This window comes from Anser brachyrhynchus (assembly GCF_964034855.1).
Source record: "Anser brachyrhynchus genome assembly, chromosome: Z".
Taxonomy (NCBI): domain Eukaryota; kingdom Metazoa; phylum Chordata; class Aves; order Anseriformes; family Anatidae; genus Anser; species Anser brachyrhynchus.
The window spans coordinates 46,421,808-46,446,524 of record NC_137697.1 but is presented as its reverse complement, the minus strand read 5'-3'; the positions used below and the strand labels follow the sequence as shown (position 1 = coordinate 46,446,524).

Below are 24,717 nucleotides of genomic sequence, written 5' to 3'. Positions count from 1 at the left end.
TTGTGATGATCACAGGATCAAAGGCTAATTTAGGCTGTAAGGGATCTTAGGAGGTCATCTAGTCCAATCTCCTGCTCTAATGTCCCAGAAAGCTGATCAGAGAGATTAACCCCATGTTTCTGAGTACAAGAAGACAATTTAGTCCTTTACAGCTAGATTTGAGTTTTGTACAATTAGCTAGTTTAAAGGATTTTCCAGAGTATCTATTTTCATGATACTTGACAAGACATTATATATAACTCATTGTTATAGTATCCTGTGCTTTAGTTATTTTTTCTTCAAAGTGCCCTGTAGAAAGAAATTTCACTGTTGAAGTTCTTTGCTGTGAAAAATTGAACTAACCTCATCTGCAGCAGCCTGCCACTCATTGCCATGTTTTCATGTTTTTAGAAGCTGCTGTACCACTGTATCCCTGTGTCAATGAACAGATTGTGGTCTGCTCCAGCTAGACTATATAAAGATATGTAGGTGTATGTAGGTGTATGCTATTTTACGTCAGCTCTTCTTCTAAAACATTTAGATAGCTTGAAGGTAACTAACAGATATTTTACATGTGAACGCCTCACCCAAGAAGACCATGATGAAACTTCTTTGATTAAGACAGTGAGGAATTTCTCTGGCATATGTACATAATTTGGATTTTACTCTTGGATGGTTTTTTTTTTGCCTCCGTTGAGCTTGAAAGTTCATTAGAGCAAGGATTGTCTCTTTCAACTATATTACCAGTGAAGCCATGCTTTATGAACAGAAATGAATATATTGTCTTACATGACACACCCCAGTATGCTACTCATCAGTACATATGACTGCATGGTTATTGCTTGCTGGACTTATAATTTGACCAGGAAAACATAAAGAGTTTTGTGTTGTTGACCTTCATGAGGATTATTATTATTATTTTAATTTCATCATAAATATCTTTGGGCTACTCAGAAAGTTTCAGGATTAGTTTAGGATTTTTAGCAATGTAGAGTTCAATCCCTTCTGTCTCTGCTTCTTTTAGGATGTGCCATAAAGCTCCTTACAATCACTGTGTTTTAGAAAAATACTGTGTTCAATAGTCTTATACAGTGATCTTGACTGTCCTGATTCTTTGATATGAAAGAATGTGCCACAAGTACTTCTTCTCTTCTTCTGCTTCATGTTTTTTGTCTTGAAGTGCATTTTCTCTCTTGATTAAACTTGATGTTTTCTGCTTATGCTCATTTTCTGACCTCTCCTAGCTTCTGATCATGTCCCTGCTGAGTTTATGCCTCTATTATCATACAGTCTGCAATGCTGTGGACACCTGCTAAGTCTGAAAAAAACACCATTTTTCAGCTGAAACAATTCTCTAGCAGACTGTGATTCCAAGAGTTAAGCCGTGGAATTTGAATTTTTCCCACTGGGTGTTTAAAGTGCTCAGCACAAGTAACTTGCTGTCTAAGCTAACCTGTCAATACTGAGGCTTGTCAGCTGACATTTGAGCAATTTATCTCCAACTGGTTTGTTAGGTTTAAAATAATGCTGTCTTTCTTCAGAGTTGTAGGATCCAGGCAGACCCACACTTGATCATACTCCGTCTTGCTAACTTTCACAAATGTGAACCTGGGATCTCTCTCACTAGAGCTTGGATGGACATTTGTGGGAAATTCTTTAGGTGTGGTTAAAATACTGATTTAGGCTAGGCAAAAGGATAAGATGGACTCTTAGGATTCTGTACAGTCCTATTTTCTGTGATTATTTTAGCCATGGGAAGGGATGGCCCAGTTGCTACTTGAATGTTTTTAGCATTCTTCAGTGCCTGTTTATCAACAGACTTTTATCTGCGTGTCTAAGAGTGTTTCCCCTTTCTTTCAACCATTTATACTCATTTGATCTTCAAATATAGGTTGATATTCATACTCTTACTGTCTCATTTGCTATTGTTTATGTTCAGCTGTCCCACAATCAGTTTCCCTTTCAGGAATTAGTCCTGTGCACAAAATACACAGTTTTCTTTTTTTTTCTTTCTTTTTTTTTCTTTTTTTTTCTTTTCTTTTTTTCTTTTCTTTTTTTTTTTTTTTTGGGGGGGGGGCAGGGTGTGTGGAGTGGGGGTGGAGTAGGGGTGGGATGCAGTTGGCGGAAGGTGTGAGTAACTATTAGCAGTTTTGCATTCATAATTCTGCATTTTGACACAACATTTAGGTGATCTACACAGGATAAAATGTTCAAAAGACTTGGGCCCAGCACTTTTTTATAGAAGGTGCAGCTGTAACTAAAAAATTTGCTCAGGAAAAGGAATTACGAGATTATATCTGAGTATTTATCTCACCAGATGTCTAAATCAGGTGAAGAAAAGTGTGAGTGTTTGGAAATATGCCTGCAAGTCAACTGCAAGTTCAACCTCAATATGGAAAAAATGAAATATGAAAAACGAAAAGCATTTCTTCATGCTTTGCAGTCTGTAACCTGAGCCAAAACCAAACCAAACCAAACAACAATAACCAAATAGATTCTGCATCTGGATGTGTGCCCCTTAGTTTGTCACTTTATATATATTTACCCAGGACATTGTGCAACAGGTGTGTCCTGCTGAACTAGTCCGTTGGTTCTCCTTTATGGTTCTCTTGATGGGACAGATGGATTTGTGTATCCTAGGATCATAGAATATCTTGAGTTGGAAGAGTCTTGCGGAGGTCATTGAGTCCAACTCCTGACTCCACACATAGCGACCTATGACTTTATTTATCTACAAGCATTTTCCAAATGCTTTTTGAGCTCTGACAGGCTTGGGGCCTTGACCACTTCCCTGGTGAGCATGTTTCAGTTCCTGATTGCCCTGTCAGTGAAGAACCTTTTCCTAATATCCAGTTTGAACTTCCCCTTTTGCAGTTTTAAGCTATTCCCTCATGTTCTATCACCATTCACCAAAGAGATCAGCACCTCCCTCTCTGCTCCTCCTCATGAAGAAGTTGTAGACAGCAATGAGGTCACCCCCCAGTCCCCTCTTCTCTAAGCTGAATGGCATCTTTGGCCAGTGTTTGTACTGGATGTTCTCAGCTTTCATGGCATTTGATGTAACAAGTGTAATGAAGTGGAAAGGAAAAACAGAGAAATGGAAATAACCGTATTAGTTTACACTAATGTGTATTTATTAGAATTCTAAGTTTTCCATTGTACATGTTTTGTCATGTGTTCCAGCCCCTGAGAGGGTTTGAATGCAGTGAAATCAAAACTTGTAGAGCAGGACAGAATACTTCTAGAATTTAATTTCCTATTAAGTAGTTTGATAGCTTGTTTATACAGTTGCTGTATAATGACTTCATCATATTTTGATATCAAAAGATGGACTAACTTCCTAGAAACTGGTAGTGTCTAGAATATTACTCACACCTATAAGGTCAGCCCTCCTTTCTTCCTCTCCCAAAACAGTTTGTTTTTCCTATTGATCTTTAGGTTTGATGCAATATCGTTCAATATCAATGCAATATCGATGCATATTATGCAATTATCGATGCAATAAATAATTGTTTAAAAAACAGTTACTTTCATTATCATTACCTTTGGGGAAAGCATTTGATAGTGTTGAATGGCCAATAGAGATTGGATTAAAGAAAGAAAATAATTATATAACACAATGTGGAATGAAATTGTAAGTAAACATTGTAGCCTCCTTGTCTCAAAGGTAGGCAATAATGAACATAATAATTGTGTTTGTTTCTCTATGTGTCTTTATTCCCTTGTATTTTCCCTTAACAAATACTAAGGATGAAACCCATAGAAACATGATTCGCTACTGACCTGTAAGTAGTGATGGCTTACAAGTGTTTAAGAATTTGGTAAAATTTTACTCTGATATATATTATATAGTCTCATATAGGAATTAAACATTAAAAGTTAAGCCACTTGCTGAAGATAGTCTATCCAATTCTAATAGTGTTTTAATTGAGTAATTATGGAAATACTCATTGATTTCTACACGGAATTCTTGAAAGGGTGTTTACAGATGTCCTCTAGGATAGAGGGCATGACAGATTGACATTAAATACCCTGTTGCAAAAGCTCAGTGGTTAAAATATATAGCAGCAGGTGGCAGAGGTCTTAATACCTCCAAGCAAAAACCACGGTATTGCTTCTTTCTGCTTTAATGGTAGTAGAGAAGATCTGCTTTCCTAATTAGTACGTTTTCTGATGTGAAACTCCTGTACACTTCTTCCATCCTTCAGAAGCCTGAGCTACATCATTTCTTATTGGACAATCACTAATTTGAAATCGTAATTGAACAATGTGCTTTTAGATCTAACCTAAAACATTTGGAGTCCATATGGGAGAGTTGTCTTGCCTCACAGTGCTGTGTAACACAAGCCTTCAAAAGCAGAAGAAGTGAAGCCTCGGGACACAATGCAGCATTTTCAGCCCTTGGAGCTAGTCATCATGCGACAAAGGCACTGCCAACTTCTTACCCATGCTAGCCTGTCCTTTGTTCATGGATCATCTCTGCCTAGGTTAACTATTACTGGCCACAAAAGATGTAATAGCTAAGGATATCAATGATGGCTGTACATTGATTGAAAAAGCTTGAGTGTTCTGTATATTGCCTTGTCCTCTAAAAAAGATTTTTTGAATGGTATAACTAACATTATTTGGTATTTTTGTTCACAAGCATGAGCTTCCAATAAAATAAAGGTCACAACCTTCTAAACATTTGTATTTTGAAGAAGATATTATCTTTATGTGGTCATGACAACTATATAAAAAAACTGCAATTTAAAAAAAAAAAAAGTTTTTTTTTCTCTTCTTTTTCAAAAAGAAAAAGAGAAATACATTTCAGAATTCATACCTTTTGGGTGAAAATTCAAATGAAATTTAAACAAGAAATTTTGCATGAAATTTTGGGGGAGTCTTACATTAGGATTTAGATAGCCAACAAAATTCCTTTACAAAATGAAATACTCACTTCCTCTCCACAATTACTTTCAGTTTGCCACACAGTTAATAGAATCAAAACCAAACAAGACACTTGTGCACTTGTAATATGACATAAACAAAGCTGCTAAGTAAAATGCTTTGGTTTAAGCTCCACATCCTACATGACCTGTGGTTCTTTATCAGCTGCTTCTGCAAAGTAAGAAGAAAACACTGCCATTCTGACATGCCGTTTTTACATTCATTTTGCACTGGCGTAGGTACGATGGGTACACAGCAAGTGGGAATCATAATTGTATGATTTCTTTATGTAAATGTGTTTTGCTGAAATATCAGAGTGGATGGGCATGTTAAAATAAAATATGAGTTTAGATCAAATCTGCTTGTATCATGAGCCCCAGTCCTGTAGTTACTGCATTCCATGAAGATGTTTTTATAGCAGTCTTTCATTAAATGTGAACCATTATTTTATGACTCCCCCTTACTGCCTACATTTTTATTCTCCTTGCTCCCCTTGCACGAAGGACAACCTGTAGGCCCAGTACGCATGGTAGGTTTTCTACTGAACAGGGTGATCTGCTAGGCCTTTGTAGCATCACTTGTTGTTATGACTGGATATTTTCCCCAACCTGCTGCATTCTCCCTATTTGGAGATGAGAAAGATTATTTCATATAACTTAAAGGAGTTTCACCAGGGATATATTTGCCCCAATAAACTGTGGATATAATGGCAACTAACCCCTCTGTGTTGCAGAAAGCTTCCTATGGATGAAGCCTATTCTCTGGATTCTCAGTTTTCCTTCTTAGGCATGAAGAGCTGGCATACAGGATTCACTATTATGTTGATAATTCAGTAAACAGTGAAATTAGATCTTCTGACAGTCTCCTACAGGAATTTCATTAACTGCAGGCCCAATTATAGAACTTCACTGCAACTACAGCACAGGGAGCCTATTTAGCTGCTTACAGAAAATACGTTTTCCACCCCCTTTGCTAGTCAGATGGTCTGTTCTCCATAGGTTTACATGTACTTTACTTCTCTTGGGGGGATGTTTGATTTTTCCTGGGGCTTTGAACTTACAAGTGCTTTTGAACAGATGGCAAGAATTGAATATTTAGCCTCCACACATGGAGCAGAAGAATACAGAATACATCATCATACACTGAAATGTATGCAGAAAGTCCAGATATGTTAGACTCTGTAATAGTAAGTCATGTTCTGCAACCACGACTAGTTGGGTAGACATGAAAGTGTTGCAGGAGCTCTAGATCCACCAAGAGGAACAGTCCAGCTAAACGGAATCATTTGAAAATGTAACCAACAAAGGGAAAATGGAAAAGAAAGAAAAAGAAGCAAGTCAAGAATGAGTTTCACAGTGCTGCCAAAACACTTCAGCATCCTGTGCAGCCCAGATAGACAGCCATAAATCTGACAGGCTGAGAGTTCATCTGTAGTGAAGTGTCACAGGCACCCAGAAAAATTAGTGGCTGGGAGAGGCGCACAGTGGTATGTGTTTTATCTGTGTTATCCTTGGGCTGTCTATGCTGCAGCTCTAAGTCACAGTTGTGTCAAAGGCCAACAGAAAAAGTTCATGGAAGACACAAAAGCCATATGCAGTCTGGGATTCCCTTGTTCTTAGCTTCTTTCAGGAACACTATACAGAGGCAAATGGTTAAAACCTAACAGATGCTGATCTATCTTTTTGCCCACTGAGGAAAATGCAATGAAACAATAAGGAAGTGGGTGGGTTTGTAAGACAGCCATTGAACTAGAGGTTGGATAATTCTTATGTTCTGGAAAGATAGGGGATTGTCAATGGTGGTTTTGGAGAGGCTGCATTTTACATGATGGCAAAATATTCAGGAAATGTTCTGAGACATATTTTGAGATTGGAGAGAAAAGAGCAATCAGTGTGGTTAAGCTGGGAATGATCCACATAGAGGCTGTGGTTTAAAATATGGAGATTGCCAAGAATAAGAATATAGGATCTGAAATCTATGGCGGTGGAGATAGTATCCTCACCTCTGAGAAGACACTGCATAATTTAGGGTGTGTCTTTAAGAAGCTGAGAAGAGGCAGGAGTGAGCAATGTAATAACCCTTTATGATACCACTAATTATTGCACAGGATAAGTCAAGAAAACAGTAAATGAAATTCTCACTAGCCTGAGGTATAAGAAGAAAAAAAGGGGCATATCAGGAAAAGAATCAGCTTTGTTTAGAGGTGGACACATATGAAAGAAAATAAAAATTGAGAGAAGACACTTTGGAGAAAAAGAAAACAATACAAAATAATACAAAAAGGTGACAATTTCTCCATATAAACACACTTGCCGAAATCAGCAGTGATTGCAATTCATTTCCTTCAGGCCTGGAGATTAACGTCTTTGCAGTACCCTTTTATTGTTTTTTTTTTTTTTTTTTTTTTTTTCAGCTGACATTGTTATAATTACTCTGGATGGGGTGTTTTTTACCCTTACAGTCACTACTTTCAAAGACCAGAAAGATCTAGGAGGCAAGAGCTGACCAGAGAGAAGCTGCTCTGTGCAGCAGACTTTCCACCTCATCTCTCCCATGGAATGAATGGATTAGACACTTGATCATTGTCTGTAGAGGGACCTTACCAAGCAGCATTTTGTTGAAGCACTAGATGGCCTTGTATTTCATCTCATTGAGGAGAAACAGTATGTTATGGTAGTTCGTGCGTCAGTGTGATGTCTTTCAAAGCAAGAGGCCATCAGTTCCATTTTCACTTCAAGATGGCAACCATGCCAAGAGAGAATTTACATGTTTAAAATGAGTTAGTAATTCTGTTGTGCACATAAGCTATGAGAGGGTTGCCACTTCTTTAAGGCATTTTTGCGGGAGTCTAGGGGCATGAAACTGAGCCTTGCTACAGACTCATGCTGAGGACTTCTCTGAACTGACTCAGCTGCAGATAAGTACAGACTTATTCCAGCTATGGAGTCGCTGTCCCTGTGGGTGTTTAAGGACAGGTTGGACGTGGTACTTAGGGACATAGTTTAGTGGGTGATACTGGTGGTAGGAGGTGGTTGGACCAGATGGTCTCGGAAGTCTTTTCCTACCTTAATGATTCTGTGAAAGGCTGATAAAAAGGACTCTGATCATTTCAATCTCTTCTGGCCTGTGGGACTGGAAAACCTTCTTTAACCACATTGACTGAGTGGGCCAAGGATATTTCAGAGACCCATCAGTACCTCTCCCACCCACAACCTCCTCCAAGTGCATTGTTATCAAGGAATAGGTAAAATATTTTGTGTGTGATATAGTCAGTTTTCATGACTACACCCTGAAGCTATTGCACTGTGCTGGACTTGTTTCAGTGCCAGTGCTCATTTGTTGACCTGGATTCACAAAGTACTTTGAAACTGAGACTACTAGGCTGTGCCAGAGGAACAAAGTGAACAGGCATTTTGTCTCCAACTTAGCGAGACCAGTCTGCACAGATAATCAGACAGGCTGACCAGTTTCTTTCTCATTTGTCTGTACCAAGACTGCCTAGTGCCCTCCAAACCTGTTTGGAAGCCAGATTTCCTGGATGAAGTGGCCTGAAATTCTGGGTCAAAGAAGCTTCATATTCCAAACACTACGTAAAATGAGATATATTAAAAACAACAACTGTACACAGGCACAAATAAATATATTTTAAAAACCCTTCTGACTTCTGAGAGGTCTGCACAAGTTCAAAAGCATATGACTAGAACTAGAATTTGGTGTTTGTACCAATCTGTTTACTTGAAATGTATTATTCAGCTATTAACTTTCTCTGTGGACTTTATAAAAATCTAAGCTGTGTGTGGTCCCTGGTACATATGGGAGACAGAGCTGGAACTCAAACTGTCTGTGTTTGTAGCTGCATTTATTGTCTTCAGTGGACATTTGCATTACCTTACCAGTATCACAGGCGTTTTCCAGTCATGTTACACCTAGCTGTATCTATAATATATCATGAAAAAAAAAGAAAAAGAGAAAAAATAAAAGTTTGTAGCTAGTTAACTGCAGAAGATTTCACACAAACTGTTAGAGCTCAACTAGTTGATCTTTCTCTTTCCTAACCTCCTCTATCAAATTATCTTTTGCAGAATAACTTCTGGCTCACAAATGGAGTCTGGTGTTGAATCAGATGTCACACAGTATCATCAAAGATTTGAATGTTACATTTTATGAATTTCTACTGCATAAGTTTTGCCTGGTCAGTTCTTGCTACTGCTGTCCATGGGTCAACATGGATTTTATAAACCTTAGATTATCAGTAATGCCTGAACCATTTCCAGTTTTCTGTATGATCTACTTATTTATAGACTACTGAAGGTAGTTGGAAGCATCCACCCAGACAGGTCTTAATTATTTCTTGGTTCTTTCTGTCATTTTCTTCAAGAACACAGATACAACTATGTCCTTTTTTTTTTTTTTTCCCCTCATATTTTTCAATGGTTTGCTAATACTCGAATCAGGTTCAGCATATATCAAATACCGAATCTCCAGGCACAAGTGTCCTTGCTGAAGTTGCATCTCTTCCTATACTGCCGCGCTCTCTCAGTTGCTATTAGATTCCATTCCACAGATTCCATAAATTTCCATGATGATGATGCCCTGTTTTTTGGTGACCTGCTGACACAGGGGAAGTTTGCATGCACTGGCAAGCATTGTACCATGTAGGATATTGCTGCAATCTCTCTTGTTGCTGCCACAAGCATGATGATAAATTAGTGGTAATAAATTATTATGGTACACTAGTTGCTGCAGTGTGATACCCTACAATTTTCACAGGTACTTGAAGGGTCAACATTAGACATTTAGGCAGCAAGTTTTGCCTATTGCAAAACAAGATGGTCAGGAATTTCTGGGATGCCTCAGCTTTTTGTTTGTCAGGTTTCTTCAAGTGATTAAATTGTGCCTTCTGTTTAGGAACCCTACCCTCTTAAAGTATTGTCCAGCATGTGCTTAGTAACAGTATAGTGAGGAGCCAATGTAAAGGAGATGACCAAAGGGAAAGAATAAGGGAAAAAAAATCTGCTTTTGTTTACCAGACAACAATTGATGTTCCTCCATTCTGACATGTTTTGATGGTAGATAGCTTAAGAGGAAGGCAGGAAGCCAACTGTTGACTTACAGTACTTAGCAACGAGTTAGTGCTTGGAGGGAATGTGTCCTGCCTTTGGAGCAGCTGACTTAGTTGGGAGTTTTGAAAAGTGTGTCTGCATTATAGCTAGACCTTGGGTACTTGGCAGTGACAGTATGATGAAATTGTTGGCATCGTTTGTGACTTACGTGTATCCTATGACTTGACTTTTTAAACTTCACTCTATGAGGGGGCTATAGGGATAAAAAAGGGGCAGTCAGCAGTTAAGTGTATGGAAGGGGAGCCATTAGGGCACTGAGATGCTTTCTGTAGAAGGAGTGGGAAGATTCGTGCTCTCTGCAGGAAGACCATTAACCTCTGGAAATGTGCTTTTGGTCCCTCTCACTGCTCCTGGTTTCAGACAAAGGTTTAGGTTTCTCTGTAGTCGGTGACTACAGAAAGAAAGCACTGCAGCACTATCTGCTTGGCAAGGTGGAAAGGCCTGGTTCTTTTTCTCTCCAAGAATTTGCCTCGTCTAGAGTTGTGACATCTGATTGTCTGTGATGATGAGCACGTGTTTCTACCTCTTATATACTGGGAATGTCAAAGTTCTTCCTTACTATCTTTTTACTGCTAACCTTCTCAGGTGTGACTGTGGCAGGGAACCCAACAGTTCCTTCTCAATAAAAAACGGCCTGTTGTGAGCAGGGCAGCTACTTATGAACGTGGAAGACCCCATGTGATTTGTATTGATTACTCACTTCCACACTATTTAGGATATATTTTTTGTTTGGAGTTTATGCAGGCCATCAAAAGGTTACACAAACACAGACATGTCTGCCAAAATGTGGAATGACTCTTCAGCTATGCCTACACAGGCATATCTGGAGCTGAACATATGCCAGCAACACCCCTAGCACTGCAACTGCAAAAAAATCAAGAAAACAGTGATTGAAGGCTGGAGAAATGCATTAAAGAATTCCTTGTGCCCAGATTTGAAGTCCACACACACTAGAAGAAGGCAGAATTACAGCAAAAGCCTGAATTAGCCCTTCATTGAGGTTGTATTAATACTGTCTTAAGTTGGTACTCACACAACACTTGGAGTTCCTATAGAATCGTTCACCAGGGACTTGAAAACAGTACCAAGCGTCCATAAATGCCTACCCAAACCCTGACCTAGGTAAGCTCTTTCATACCTTTCACAAGCCACAGAGGCGCCTGTGCCAGTGTGATTGATGTTACGGGGTCTTTCCAAGACCTGGTGCGGTGGGAGTCCTATCAGATGTGAAATCCCAGGCCGCTCTCTGGTTTGGAAAGGAGGCACCAGATGAGCTGCCAGCACCTGGAGCCAGCGCCAGCACCTGGCAGCTGGTGGGAGAGGGTAGCAGGTGGAGGCAGGGGGAAGCATGCTGTGATGGCAAGAAGCCTGCTGCTGCAAAACAACACGTGCAATGGTCAACAGGCTTCTGCACAGGCACTGGGACATTTCTGCAGTTTTCTTGGCTTGCAAAGAAGCTTCTCTGAGTCTGTTGTGTCTCTTGAGTCCCTGCCATTGCTTCTATTCCTTCTTTTCCAAGCATCTTCAGCCAGTCCTGTTAGTCCCTGTGGTACCTTAAATCTGCATATGTTTCAGTGAACTGGCTTTGAAACCAGTTCCACTCAGGTGTTGTTAGACAGTGGAATATTTAAGTTAATTCCTTAGTCAAATTGTGGTTCAAAATTGTTAGTAGATTTGTGGTTCCAACCTGCTGCCCTTCTCAAGTCAAGAAAAAAATGAACTGAGAAAAAGTCCAAGTATTTTGGATCAACATTTTTAGAATGAAACATTTTGTGTAGTGTTCTACTTCAGCATGTACCTAAATTTAAATTTCTGAATCAGGAACTTCACCTTATCCCTAACTTAAAAAAATCTGATCATGAATGATACTCTGCAGACAGCCAGACCTAGTGGAAGAGTGGAGAACAGAGGAGGAAGAAGGTTTTTGAATAAAACAAAGAATCTATGCATGATTATTGAAAGGAAAGAGAAAATAAAAAATGCTGGTTATTTTGCTGAGTTCTAGATGTAGCTCTGCCTGTTAATGACTGCTTTGGTTTTTTGAGCAGCTTTTTTTTTTTTTTTTTTTTTTTTAGGACATTTTGAGTACAGGTTTTGAATTTTCCATGCTCATCTACATTTGGAGGAGAACTCTCATTACCTTCCTTCAGCCTGCTGCTGCTGCTGGAAAACAGGACAGCAAAGCCCAGTATCACACCACATGACAGCAACAGACAGATATGAAGCCATGTCACTGAGGCTTCATTTTCCTCTTTGACCACTGGTCACATCTCATCCATGAGCAACATTGACATTGAAAGAATTTGGTCGCACAGCTCTTGTGACATCCCCTTGAGGCAATGCACTCAAGTCCCTCACAGCATGTCCATGTAAAGCTGGTGAGTTATCATATTCACCAGTCTTTAGGAGTCTTACTGTGGAAGCTTGTTGGAGTCTCAAATAAATGTAAGGCCTTTACTGTGAAAGCTCTGCTGCAGTGTCAGCAATATGGAGAGTTATTCTATTTGGCATTACTAGGGCTCTCACTGTGATATACTTTAGATTAATGAGACATCGATTCTCAGTCAAGAGGCTATTTAAAAAACACTCCTAATTCAATGGGTTGTGCAGATGAATTAGTTCGTTCAACGTAACTTTTGCCATTTATGCTGGTTGTGGGACAGGTGATGTGTCTGCCGTCTTTGAGATCCTCCCCTTCTTTGTGTACACTCTTTTAACCTTGCCTGTGAATAATTGGTATGGTAGACATTTTTTAATCAGTTGAGCTCCAGAATTGAGAATCAGGCAGCATAGGTGAGTAATCACAGAAGAGGGGGGAAAAGGGGTTTTGGAAATTAGGTGATTAAAATAAACATTGGACATTGGTTGTTTCAGAAATATCAGATACCTTTGTCTCCACCCAGCATGACAGAAGGCTAAGCCCTCTGAAGTTCAGGTGATGTGTGTAGGCCAGAGCTTACCATTCGCACTTGTACCCTAGGGTTTTGTTTTTTTCTATGTGGAAGACTCACTCCTACTCCATCCAGGTCTGCAGTGAGAGATGGCCTGGCCATTGCTTCTGCAGGAAAGGACAAAGATGCTACCTGGACCCTTGCTGATGGACAGGAGAACTCCGAGCAGCAGAGGCTGCATACAGCCACAAAAATGAACTCTTCTAGGAACAGAAAAGTAACTGCTTAGCAGACAGCAGGTGCTTTTGATCCTATACGGGGCTGTGCAGTTGTCTGTGTAAAATATAAATGTGATGGCCACTGTCCAGGTCTGCATCAAAAAGTGTCCACATCAGAGCCCCACTCTGCAGCAGTTGATACCCTCCCTAGAGATACCAGTGGCTGTATGGGTAAGGAGAGCAACCATATCTGGGACTGCAGGCAGGACAGTGATGAGAAGTGGTCACAGTTACTGCCAAGTTGTATCTGCTCTGCTCTGAAAGAAAGCTTTCATCTCTATAGTTAGCAGTCAGAAAAAAAAAGAGCTTCATTGCCTTTAAAGCCAGCAGGATCACCTGCTGTGGTCCCCTGTGTGAAACAGGTGGTAGATACAAAACAGCTTTTATTGTTTATTTTGACAAACTAAATTCCTTTAAGTTGGTTACTTAGGTATGTTTTAATTTTGTGAGCAGTTTTCCATTCCAGGATCCTATGTGCATTAGTAGCCATTGATGAGTGAATAAAAGTATCTCAATTATATGCACAGCAAATTGCATTCAAATGTATTTTATAATTCTTTTTCTGTATGCAAGGATTGTGTGGTGGTGTTCAAATGGTGTTTTTAAACCAGGTTGGAAATTGAGAAGTCCTGGGAGTTCAGTTAGGCACTGGAAAAGTTTGTGAAGCAGGACAAATTATTGAACTAAAGGGAATGAGATTTTGAGAAGAAAGAGAAGTGCATTTAGATGAGTGCGTTTAGATGAACCATTGTATCTTTGCAGTGTGCCCTGAGAGTCAAGGGTGTGGAAAAAAGACCTGTTGGAGAAGTGCACAAACACTCCAGATATACAAAGGTCATGAAGCTATGTTCAGGAGAGTCTAGGAATTCAAATTATAAAGTGAGGAAAGATTCCTGTGCTTCCATATACTCTGTCTGGGAATATGTTAGAGGGTGTGGATTACAAGGGAGTTTCTGTAGATTCCCATGGGGTCAGAACCAGGAAAGATGAGAGACTCTGAAGACAAGCACAGATCTGCTACTGAGTCAGCAAGTGGGGCAGGAGAGAAGCCAGGTGGGGCATTTTGTAGACAACTTGTGCCTTTTGAGAAGTATAATTAAATATAACCTAGGCAGAGGTTCACAGAAGAGATGTCTGGAGTGACTTCTGATGTAACTGTTGGGACAAAAAAAAATTGTCATTGTGTGTCCAGACTTGGGAATGTTCAGATATGCAGAGAAGTCCTGTCCCTGCAATTCAGTTCAGGGCTCTGACCTTAATCCTGCATGGTCATCTCAAGCAACAATGGCTTAGAAAGTCAAATATCACCTTTGTTTTTGTAGTCCTTCATTTCTGAGTGCTCATGGTTGGACACAGTGCAAAACAGAAAAATCCATCTGTAGATGGTCTGGAAAATGTCTGAATGCTCAGATCCTAGTGCTTTAATATGATGCTGTGAATTTGGAAACATCTTAAATATGAAAAGAACTCTGAAATGTTGGCTTTGGTGTGTGAGGGCCCTAGTTTTTTTTGCCTGGAGTGGACAAAATGACATCTGTGAACTTCTGTGAGACTTTGAGTTCTGCACAGGAAAATGGAGATGCAGAATGAAAGCTGTTCTGCTGCAAATTCATATTATGCTTTCATTCCACCTAAGCCCCTGGGAACACAAGGGAGTTCACACTGTTCTGTCATGAGTCTACGACTCAGTGAACAACAACAGCTGGACATGTTGAGGCTGATGTCAGTTTCTGGATCCTCTCCGATGACACTCTGAGTCATTGCTCTTGATTTGATCCTGTGCAACATGTGGGTGGAGTACAGGACACTCAGGACTGCAAGGTAGAATTACTCATAGATGATCCTGATCCTGTGTCAGAGAGGACCTTGCTGTTATGTCAAGACCTTCCTCCTTGCATAGTGCCTGGGTGGTAACCAGTGAGAAGGCTTTTTGCATCTCAACAGTCAGATTTATATCGATGGCTTACCAAAATGCCTTGTCCCGTCATCTCTTTAGCTCACTAGATAATCCTGATCATTATAGATTTCAATCTACCTTCAGATATGGCTCCCTGCCAATCACAGGAAGGAAAAAAAGTCAGGCATAGCATGGAGTAAGTGATTTACTTGAGACTAAAAAGGACACTTTTGGCTGAGCTGGGGCCAGGACTGGAGTCTTGGACTCTAGCATGCAACTTGATGAACTGATTTTATACTCCAGGGTGAAAGTGGGCCACACTAAAAGCACCCACTTGACAAATGCTAGACACTTCTTCCTGTTGAGGAAGGTGCTAGGCTATTGTTTATATTTCTAAGTGCCAAAATTTTGCAGTCCTTGATGTATGCCATGTATGGAATTGCAAGATGCTCTGCTCAGCTTATGATTGAGCATTAAAAAAAAAGAGCTTCATTTAAACTGCTTATTGAGCACACTTGCTACTTGCTTTTTATTTATGACATTCAAAAGAGACCCCCATAGCTACTCATGGAAGGGGAATGAGCTCAGGAGAAGTTTAGATGGGTACTGTGGCTCGAGAGAAGCTCAGAAGGCTTAGTGTAGTCGCATCATGTGCAGGTCTGAAGCAGACTCTGCTCCCCCATTGGAAGTGCAACAGGCCAATGGGCATAGCAGGCATGCCAGCTGATACGTGCACAGGCTGTAAAAACATCTTTAAAGCATCTCACTCTTTGTCATTAAAAAGTTTTTTTTTTTTAAAAACAAAACAAAACAAAACAAAAAAAACATTTCTTGCTGAACAGGGACTTCTGGCAAAATTATGTGAACCTTGGAAAAACAAGGCTGAAGAAAACACAAAGCAGGACACGGCAAAAGGGTATATTAAAACACACAGTGCAGTTGTGAGATAAGGGAGATACTGTGTTTGAAAAGAAGAACTGTGACCAGTAAAGAACAAGAAGAACAAGATGTAACATCTTTATCACTGGGGTAAGTTGTTTTTCTCCTGTCCTTTCACTGGAAGACTTCCAGTTGGAAGGAAGGGAGGAAGGGAGGAAGGAAGGAAGGAATGAAGGAAGGAAGGAAGGAAGGAAGGAAGGAAGGAAGGAAGGAAGAGAAAGAGAGAGAGAGAAAGAGAGAAGGAAAGAAGGAAGGAAGGAAAGAAAGAAAGAAAGAGAGGGAAAGAAAGAAGGAGAGAAAGAAGGAAGGAAGGAAGAGAGAGAGAGAGAAAGAAAGAAAGAAAGAAAATGAAAGAAAGAAAGAAAAAGAAAGAAAGAAAGAAAGAAAGAAAGAAAGAAAGAAAGAAAGAAAGAAAGAAAGAAAGAAAGAAAGAAAGAAAGAAAGAAAGAAAGAAAGAAAGAAAGAAAAAGAAAGAAAGAAAGAAAGAAAGAAAGAAAGAAAGAAAGAAAGAAAGAAAGAAAGAAAGAAAGAAAGAAAAGAAAGAAAGAAAGAAAGAAAGAAGGAAGGAAGGAAGGAAGGAAGGTAGGAAGGAAGGAGGGAAAGAAAAGAAAAAGGAAAAAGAAAGAAAGAAAGAAAGAAAGAAAAGAAAGAAAGAAAGAAAGAAAGAAAGAAAGAAAGAAAGAAAAAGAAAAAGAGAAAAAGAAAAGAAAGGAAGAAAAGGAAAGAGAAAGAAAGAAAGAAAAGAAAGAAAAAGAAAGAAAGAAAAGAAAAAAAGAAAGAAAGAAAGAAAGAAAAAGAAAGAAAGAAAAAGAAAAGAAGGAAAGAGAAAGAAAGAAAGAAAGAAAGAAAGAAAGAAAGAAAGAAAGAAAGAAAGAGAGAAAGAAAGAAAGAAAGAAAGAAAGAAAGAAAGAAAGAAAGAAAGAAAGAAAGAAAGAAAGAAAGAAAGAAAGAAAGAAAGAAAGAAAGAAATTTAAAAAAAAATCAGCATAACGCTTGGGTTTCTGCAGGCTGCTTTGCCTCCCTGAGCACCTGAGATTCAAAAAGCCCTGCATTCAAGAAGGACTCTTAGCAAGTATTTATATACCACATAAAATTGGTAAAAGGCTCTCCCCCCACCCCCCTTTTTTTTTCTTTTTCCTCTAGCATACGTTGTTTATCAGTTGGCTTTTCTTCTCACCTTTTCCTTTTGCCTCACATTTTATAGGGGGGGGGGTGATGAAGGAGTGGGAATTTTTACTATTGTTGTAAGGAAGATTTTGGAATCTCTGAACACAAAGTAATAGTATTTTAAATAATGAGAAAAGATTCCACATGGAAAGCTCATCTGGCTGTGGCAGTTTGTGACTGAATGAGAGAAAAGTGCCCTAGAAGCTATTCATTAGGAATTCACTGGAAGCTCTCAAACAAGCCTGGCAGAAGCTGAAATTGAAGTGGTCTCTGACCTAATTTTCTTCTGCATGAAACATCTGCATCAAGGCACTCTTTGATGTATTCCACTTGGCTCTGTCTACAGTATTGTATCACATGGCTTCAGCGTTGCTTCAGTTTTAAAAGACATTTCCAGCCTGTAGAAGGTAATGTGATGTTACTGTTACCCAAACTAATCACTCAATGTGCTCCCGAAATAGAAACAATAGAGGTTCAGACAACGATGTCTGCTTTGCAGTCGTTGTTGCTGCCTAAGCTCACGGTTTAAAAAACCCAGATCTGTGATATTCATCTCATGTAATTCATCAACACCAGGAAGGGGAGGGAGAGAGGGGAACTGTGAGCCTTCTGTGTAATAGTATGTCAGAGGACACAATGCTTTACATGTGTGAGCTTCGCATTCTTTGCTGCTCCAGCCATACAGTTAGTTTAGCACATTAAAAACAAAAACAGGGAAATGTTGGAGGACGTTATCATAAAACCTCAACAGAAGGAGCTCCTGGTTTTCATTTTGCTGTTTGTTCTCTGCTGATTGACACCCAAAGCTCACGGTGAAAGAAACGCGAGCATGTTTGTGTAGATGCGTGGATGATGTGTGATGTATTTTATATATATATATATATATATATTTTTTTTTCCCCCTTCTTTTCTTTTGTGCACCACAGTGCACATTTCAGATCCTCTCTCAAGCTCTTCTCAAAGTGGGGTAGAAAACATAGCTGTACAAAGATCTCTCTTTAAATGTGCATGCACACTCACACGTACACAGATAAATGTATAAATAAGAAGTGATTATGGTCACTTCTTTACTTTGAATGAATAGATCTTAGCCTTCTCCAGAAAGGTTTTCTGCTCAGTCTTACCTAATGGCATGCTGCTGTTTCCCCAACCTTGCTTGTATTATATGAATAACTGTGGTGTCTTTTGTATTCCACCCCCTGAAGAAGAATCCTTTGAAATTCTAAATGACTGTGCTGCAGATTTTAATGTCTGTCTCTTAGAAATAGCCAGGCAATACCCACTCATGGAGCAAGATGCAGCAAGCCTTTTGAAAGTTATTCAGCCTGCTTCCTCAGCCTCATGAGTGTGTGCATGTGTGTATACATGTGCTGTTTAATTCTTTGAATGTATGGCAGGAATATTATTTCCCCGTGAATCACTTTCTCTTCCCGTCCATCTACTCCACCCCCCAAATCACTCCTTCTTTTGTTGACATGGGAAAAATAAAGCTAGCCGGCTAGGGAGCTTGCACAGGTCTTGTGCGTACAGCATGAGATGAGTTGGTGGCTTCTCAGTGCAGTTCCTTGCAGAGATCAGAAAGAAAAGGCAGCCTTTTTGCTGCTAATTAGATGCCTCTGGGGTAATCACAGCAGAAAAGCCATGGCCCAGGAGTCTCAAAATAGCTTGCTCCCTGGGATCATTTTCCCAGTTTAGTCTGAAACACGTTGGGTAGGCAGAACGGAGGGAAACAGACTCACTCCTGTCTGATTGCACAGCTGGCAGATACCTGTGTCCTCTCTCTGGTGCTTCTCCTTTGAGCCCTTGTTTCTTTGCTTCACTGATCAGTGGAGGACTTGTATCTGGTAGTGATGGTATAATTAATTCCTTATAGAAACAGTTGCTCCATCTCCTGTTAAGGTCATGAGCATCTCTGTGTTGTATGCATTGTGAGAGCCAGCTCTACCTCTGGAGAGCTTCCTTCAAAGTACATGGTCCTGAGAAAACTGGGGTAGGCAGGGGGTGCTGAAGGTACACAGCCAAGGTCATGCGGCCAGAAGCCAGGAAGCAAACTTCACCTCATCTTCTGATGACCAAAGTGCGGCACTTTGCAGTGGGAACACCCTGTCTCATCTTCTGCAGACAAGCACCAGGCCAGCCCTCAGTGCCTGTCGCCAGCAATAAATCTCCTTGAACTAATTTTGTAAAAGACAAAGCCAATGCTGTACAAAAAACAAAGAAGCCCCATAGCTTCTTTTGCACTTCTGTTGTTTCTGGAAGGGCAGTGAGGAGCAGGGAACCCCTCTCCCACTGCATTCACAGATAACAGTCCCAAAGAGTTATTTCAGAGAACATATTTAAATAAGAAAAGGCAAGGTCTCCCAGCGAGTGTCGAGGCTGATTTACACTTCTGCATGGACGTGGCTGGCTGCGGATGGTGCCTGGCAGAAGCTTATCATGCCCACTCTAAAAATAACCATCTCCAATGGGCAAGATCTGCTCACTCAGCCCCAGCCTTGGTTTGCAAACAGTGACATGACATTCAGAAGTGGCAGAGAGACTCTTTGGCAGGTCTGTGATGCTTAAAAATCCAGAGAGGTCACAGCAGCAGGGCTTAAAACGAGTGGCTTCTGCCTAGGGAGAGTCCAGTTTGCTCCCCAAGAGTGGGAGGGGCTGAGGGCTGTAGTTTGCTCTCCCTGTTTTGTTTTTGTTTTTGTTTCCCACAAATTGCCCCTTTCTTCCCCTCTGTCCCTGCACACACACCCCTCTACCACTGCCCCTGCTTTTCTCAGGGTTTTATGATGGTGGCACAGACCTGCCTGGTATGGGGGTGGTCCTGCCATCCAAATGCTCCCGACCCAGCCCCTAGTCCTTGCAGAAATTAAAGCTGCTGTTGTTTCTTACTGGTTGTCCTGAGCTCTGGAGACCCCTGTTTTGCAGTGCAGTAAGCTCCAGCCTCTTCACCAGTGTGATGTTTCCTCTTTATCCACCCCCTTACATCTGAATCCTGGAAGACAAGCTGGGTTTTGTCTATTCATTTGGCAGATGGTTAGGTTCAGATCTTACAGGAACATAATGTTAGAAATGGAGCATGTGTGTGTTTGTGTTTGTGTGTGGTGGGGAAGGGATCCTGGATCATTTTCTTCCTCTGTGGTCCTATAACCGCTGGCAGTTTCATACAAACTCCTCTAGGTAACAGGAATAAAAAAGCTGCCTTTTTTTTTTTTTTTTTTTTTCTCCTCCATTTTTTTTTCTCTCCCTCAAGTCTGTGCTGTATATACCAGCAGTGTGGTCTAGGCCAATGCTGAACATTTGTGCCTTGGACAATAGCACAGCCTGGCCTGACTATTATCAGCTGCTGTTTTCTGGTTAGCTTTCCTTTTATTCAAGTGCACAATGCAAGCCTTTATCACCCTTCAGTCATAGTGACTCTTGAGGAATACATCTGGTTTTCTCTTTCAGCAGCTCTGAAAAGGTCAGTCTGTTCATTTCTTATTCGCAGGACACCACATTTTTTTTTTCTGAGCTGGAAAGACAGGCCTACACCTTTTCATTCCGTCTTGTACGTAATTAGACATGGTGTCGCTCTAGAAACCTACCCTTGAAATCCTCCCGAGTAACTCTTTCAGAGATGGGGGAGAAGCAGAGAGGGAGAGGGAGAGTGGGGGGACCACTTCCATCCGGTCTTAAATCTCATTGTGTGGCCACAAAAGCACTTCCCCCAGCGTTGCCAGCGTGCTTTTTTCTCTTCTTCTTCCTTTTTGTCCCCCTTTTCCCTCCCAAGGCTGGTTACTGCTTTACTGACACGCCGCACATGATAGAAGCTCTCGCACAAAGAAGTCCACAGATTATTTGTGCAAACGCGATTGTAATCATTTTCACTTCAGCGACGTCCCACATTCTTCACACAGGCTGTAACATAATAACAAGTGTGCCCATGAGGAAAGCGCTCGCAGCAGCTGGTGTCTGACAAATTATCCCGCTCCAGACAGGCAAATGGTGACTTGAGCTCCAGCAGTCAGATGGACGTGTGTTTTGGGTTGCCTCTGCAAGCCAGGCAGGGTGGGCTAAATCCTCCACTGGTGGAAATCAGCACGGTCCGCCCCCCACCCCCCCCTCCAAAGCCAGGCGTTTCCACTGCTGCTGAAGGACACTTTTCCTCCCCAGCTGCTGCTCAGGAGGTTCAGCCCTGAGAGGCACTGTGCACGGCTGAGGCTGCTGCCCCAGCAGTGGATGTTTCTGCTGCCTCCGGCTGAAGAGAAAACAATGCAAGGCTGGATGGTCCTCTTTCTCCTCAAGGATGACTGCCAACAACACCCAAAGGGGAGAAACGGGGATGTTTCATAAAATTAATCATTGATCAGTGTGAAACAAAGTAGGAACATCACCTTATTTTCTGCCAGGCAGGCAGGATTGGAGCTGCTAAGACTCAGTCAAGGGACATTTGGAGTAAAACTGCTGGTTTATTAAGTTGTCATGCCAAGGCAACTAAGATATCAGAGTACGATTCCTGAACTCTTGAAACATATCCAGATTGCAGAGTTTCTGGTTGGTTTTCTTTCCACATTTCAGCTTTTTTTTTTTTTTTTTTTTTTTTTTGTGTGTGTGTTTGTGTGTGTGTGTGTACGTACATGGTAGAAAGCCTTGATGCAGACTAAAACCTGAGAGAAAGCTATCTGATTCTCTTTGTGTCCACCACGTTTTTCTGTGTGTTCAGGGAGGCATGGTTGCAGTTTTTTGGAGCATCTTTCCTGGGATGAAATCTCTTCCTCTTTTGTTCTTTGAAACATTACCACAGAACTTGAGTACTTGGTGCAGGGCTTCTTCCCATGCAGGGTCAGTCCATACAGCTTGAATTGCTTAACACTAAACATGAACTTTTAGAATTCAGACATCAGGATTTTTTTCTTTTTCTTTTCATTAGCAATTTCTATCTCCAAGCTAAATATGAAGATGCCTCATGTCCCCATCTGCCACCTTGAGTCGGTGCTCACAACGAAGCCAACAGAGTTGAACAGGTAAAAGTACGCCATGGGAGAGCACTGTCGAAATGGCTGAGGCAAGTGAGAGCAGAGACCTCCCATTTCTGCTGCAGCCTTTTCCAGGGAGATGGTAGGTGTCTTCCTGCACAACAGAGCCCAGGAGCATTGCCTTTTCCTAAGGAGTTTACAGCAGAGTGGGAGGAGAAAAATGAGCTTAAAGAGGCAAATTAATTTGCCACCACACTATACCACACCGCAAGCTATCTGCGAGACTAGGAACAGATCCTCCTCCTCCTGCATCTATTTATTGAGTCACTGGACCATGTCTTCCCTAATGGGCAGCCCCTCTTCCTTGCTTTCAAAAGAAGACTTGATCTACTGCTCCAGTATGGCAGATGTGTATAAAGCCATGTTTCTTATTTAAGTTTCATATTTTAAAACAAGGGACTGACTAAAGACAGAGGGAATGTAGTTTCGGGTACTGAATTCCTTGACTGGTCTGGAGTTATATATACTATATATATGTATATATACACATATACACACTCACACATATATATTTCAAAAGAAAGCCTTCTGAGACTTTTTGTGATTTACAGTCCTTTAGCAGTGAATAATGTCTTCAGAATACAGAAGGAACTTTTGAAATCTTCCATAAATTGTCTATAAGATACCAGTTCCTACTAATACAGTCAGACTTCAGGGTTTATTATAGTTTGTATCAAGGACCCTGATTTTCATAGGTTCAGAACAATGTGGTCTTAAAATCTGCGCATAGTTAAAACACATTTGTAGTCTTATCACATTGGACTTACAGTAAATTGGAATACAAATTAGAAAAGTGTAGAACAGTTACGTGCTTTTTGATTACTTCTTGTAGAAAGATATAAAAGTTCAGAGTATTGGCATGCTGTAAAAGGTACTGTTCCTTTCTTTTCAACATTGCATATCTGACAATTTATGCTTTTTTTTTTTTTTTTCCATGATGCTGAATTACCATCACCTTGTCTCACACAATTTGCCTGCACACAAGATATCAAAACATGGAAAGAAAGAGCTGGACCCTGGCTGAAAGCCTGAGGTGTAGTCATCTTCACTATGCTCCAGCATTCTGAATAAGGATGAAAAGTAGGTCTTCCATGAAAAGTCACCTCTCTCACTAACATCCTGTGGCAGCGAGTTTTGTAAGCTCTCCACAGAATATATCCGTTTAATTGTTTGCTTTTTGCTATTCTTCTACATGCACTGAGTTCTGTTGGTTTGTCTTTTCAGGATAAAGCAAGCCATGGTGATATCCTCTATCAGAATATAAACTTGCAACACACAACTTGTTTTGGACCAGTGGAGACCTCTGTCTCCAGCTGCAGCTCTAACAGAAATAACAATGAATATAATAAATGACAAGTACAAGACACATCAGAAGAAGCAGATTAAATCACCTATCATTAAAAGAAACCTGTCTACCAATAGATTATAAATGTGTCAGTAATTTACCTCATTATGGAAAAAAAATAAAATTAAAAATAAAATAAAAATAAAAATAAAAAGGATATCATCTGATGATTATTTTGCATTTGTTTCCAATTGGGAAGATGGTTCTGTGACAAAGCTGAAAGATTTCATTTAAATTTTTGAAAAAATTTATCTTTCTTCTTAGTGGCCAAAGCTGAAAGGCCAGAAAGAACAGCTCCCATGAGAAGGGACAGTCTTACTACAGCTGTGATAGTCTCAGGACATAAGCAAGAGAAAGTCTGTAGCTTCCAATGAAATTTTCTGTCAGAGATAGTCTAACAGATATATATCTGATTTGGCTCAGAGTAGTTATTTTCAGCTTTGAAGTTTTTCAAACATAAAGAGAAGTTTTTGAGAGTGGAAATCTTTTCTACTTTTTCCAACTACACCTGGTTTATGTGTTTAAACATATGACCTCAACTGGCAAATGTTGTCTTACATTTCAGCAAGGTCATTTTGATGTTTCTGGAACACTTTATTCAAAAAACTTCATTTCATAGGTAATTTCAAGGTTTCATTCCAATTGGAGGTGAATGGTGTCAAAACTGCTTGCATTGCTTAACAAATTAAAAGTTACAGTTTTCAATCAGGTCTTCTACAAATACGGACAAATTTCTTCAGAAATAGGCACTGTACTTCACCTGGCAACCTTAAAAATTTGCACGCCCTTCCAGTTTGGGAGGTTTCTGAGAAACTTCATTGCTGGGTGAGCAGCCAGTCAGAAGCCATAGATGTGCACTTGCCTGCAGCACTCTATCAGTTTCAGAGCATCCTGTCTTTATATTAGCTGCCTTGGAAAGCTTTTGAGCAAGTTTGTTCCTAATGTATTTGAGTTAAAAATGCCAGAAGTTTTCCAATGAGAAGTTAGGGCATTGTCTTTGCGTGTCTCTCTAGAGTTGTATGACTGTGCATGGCAAGTGCTAGGAAAATGCACATAGGCATCTTCTTTTACATGTATGTAATGTACACGTACATCTGCAGTGTGTAAATGTGACAGCCACTGTCTAGAGAGGCATGCTTCATCCTTGGTAGGTAGGCCAA

General features: G+C 40.4%; 1 protein-coding gene across 17 annotated transcripts in view; it reads left to right on the top strand.

Annotated features, from left to right (window-relative positions):
* The window catches only part of LOC308185152 (uncharacterized protein), a 142,509-nt gene extending 118,795 nt beyond the window's left edge, over nt 1-23,714 (top strand). For 11 of the 17 annotated variants that reach the window (XR_013943158.1, XR_013943159.1, XR_013943160.1 and 8 more), the window contains 3 exons: nt 22,107-22,200; nt 23,198-23,292; nt 23,437-23,714. Coding sequence is in view for 1 of the 17 variants with exons in the window: in XM_080572920.1 (XP_080429046.1) it covers nt 2,297-2,434 (138 nt within the window). In the remaining 16 variants the exon portion in view is untranslated. The other 6 variants (XR_013943169.1, XR_013943170.1, XR_013943171.1 and 3 more) reach the window with 6 other exon arrangements.
* The last annotated feature ends 1,003 nt before the right edge of the window (nt 23,715-24,717 follow it).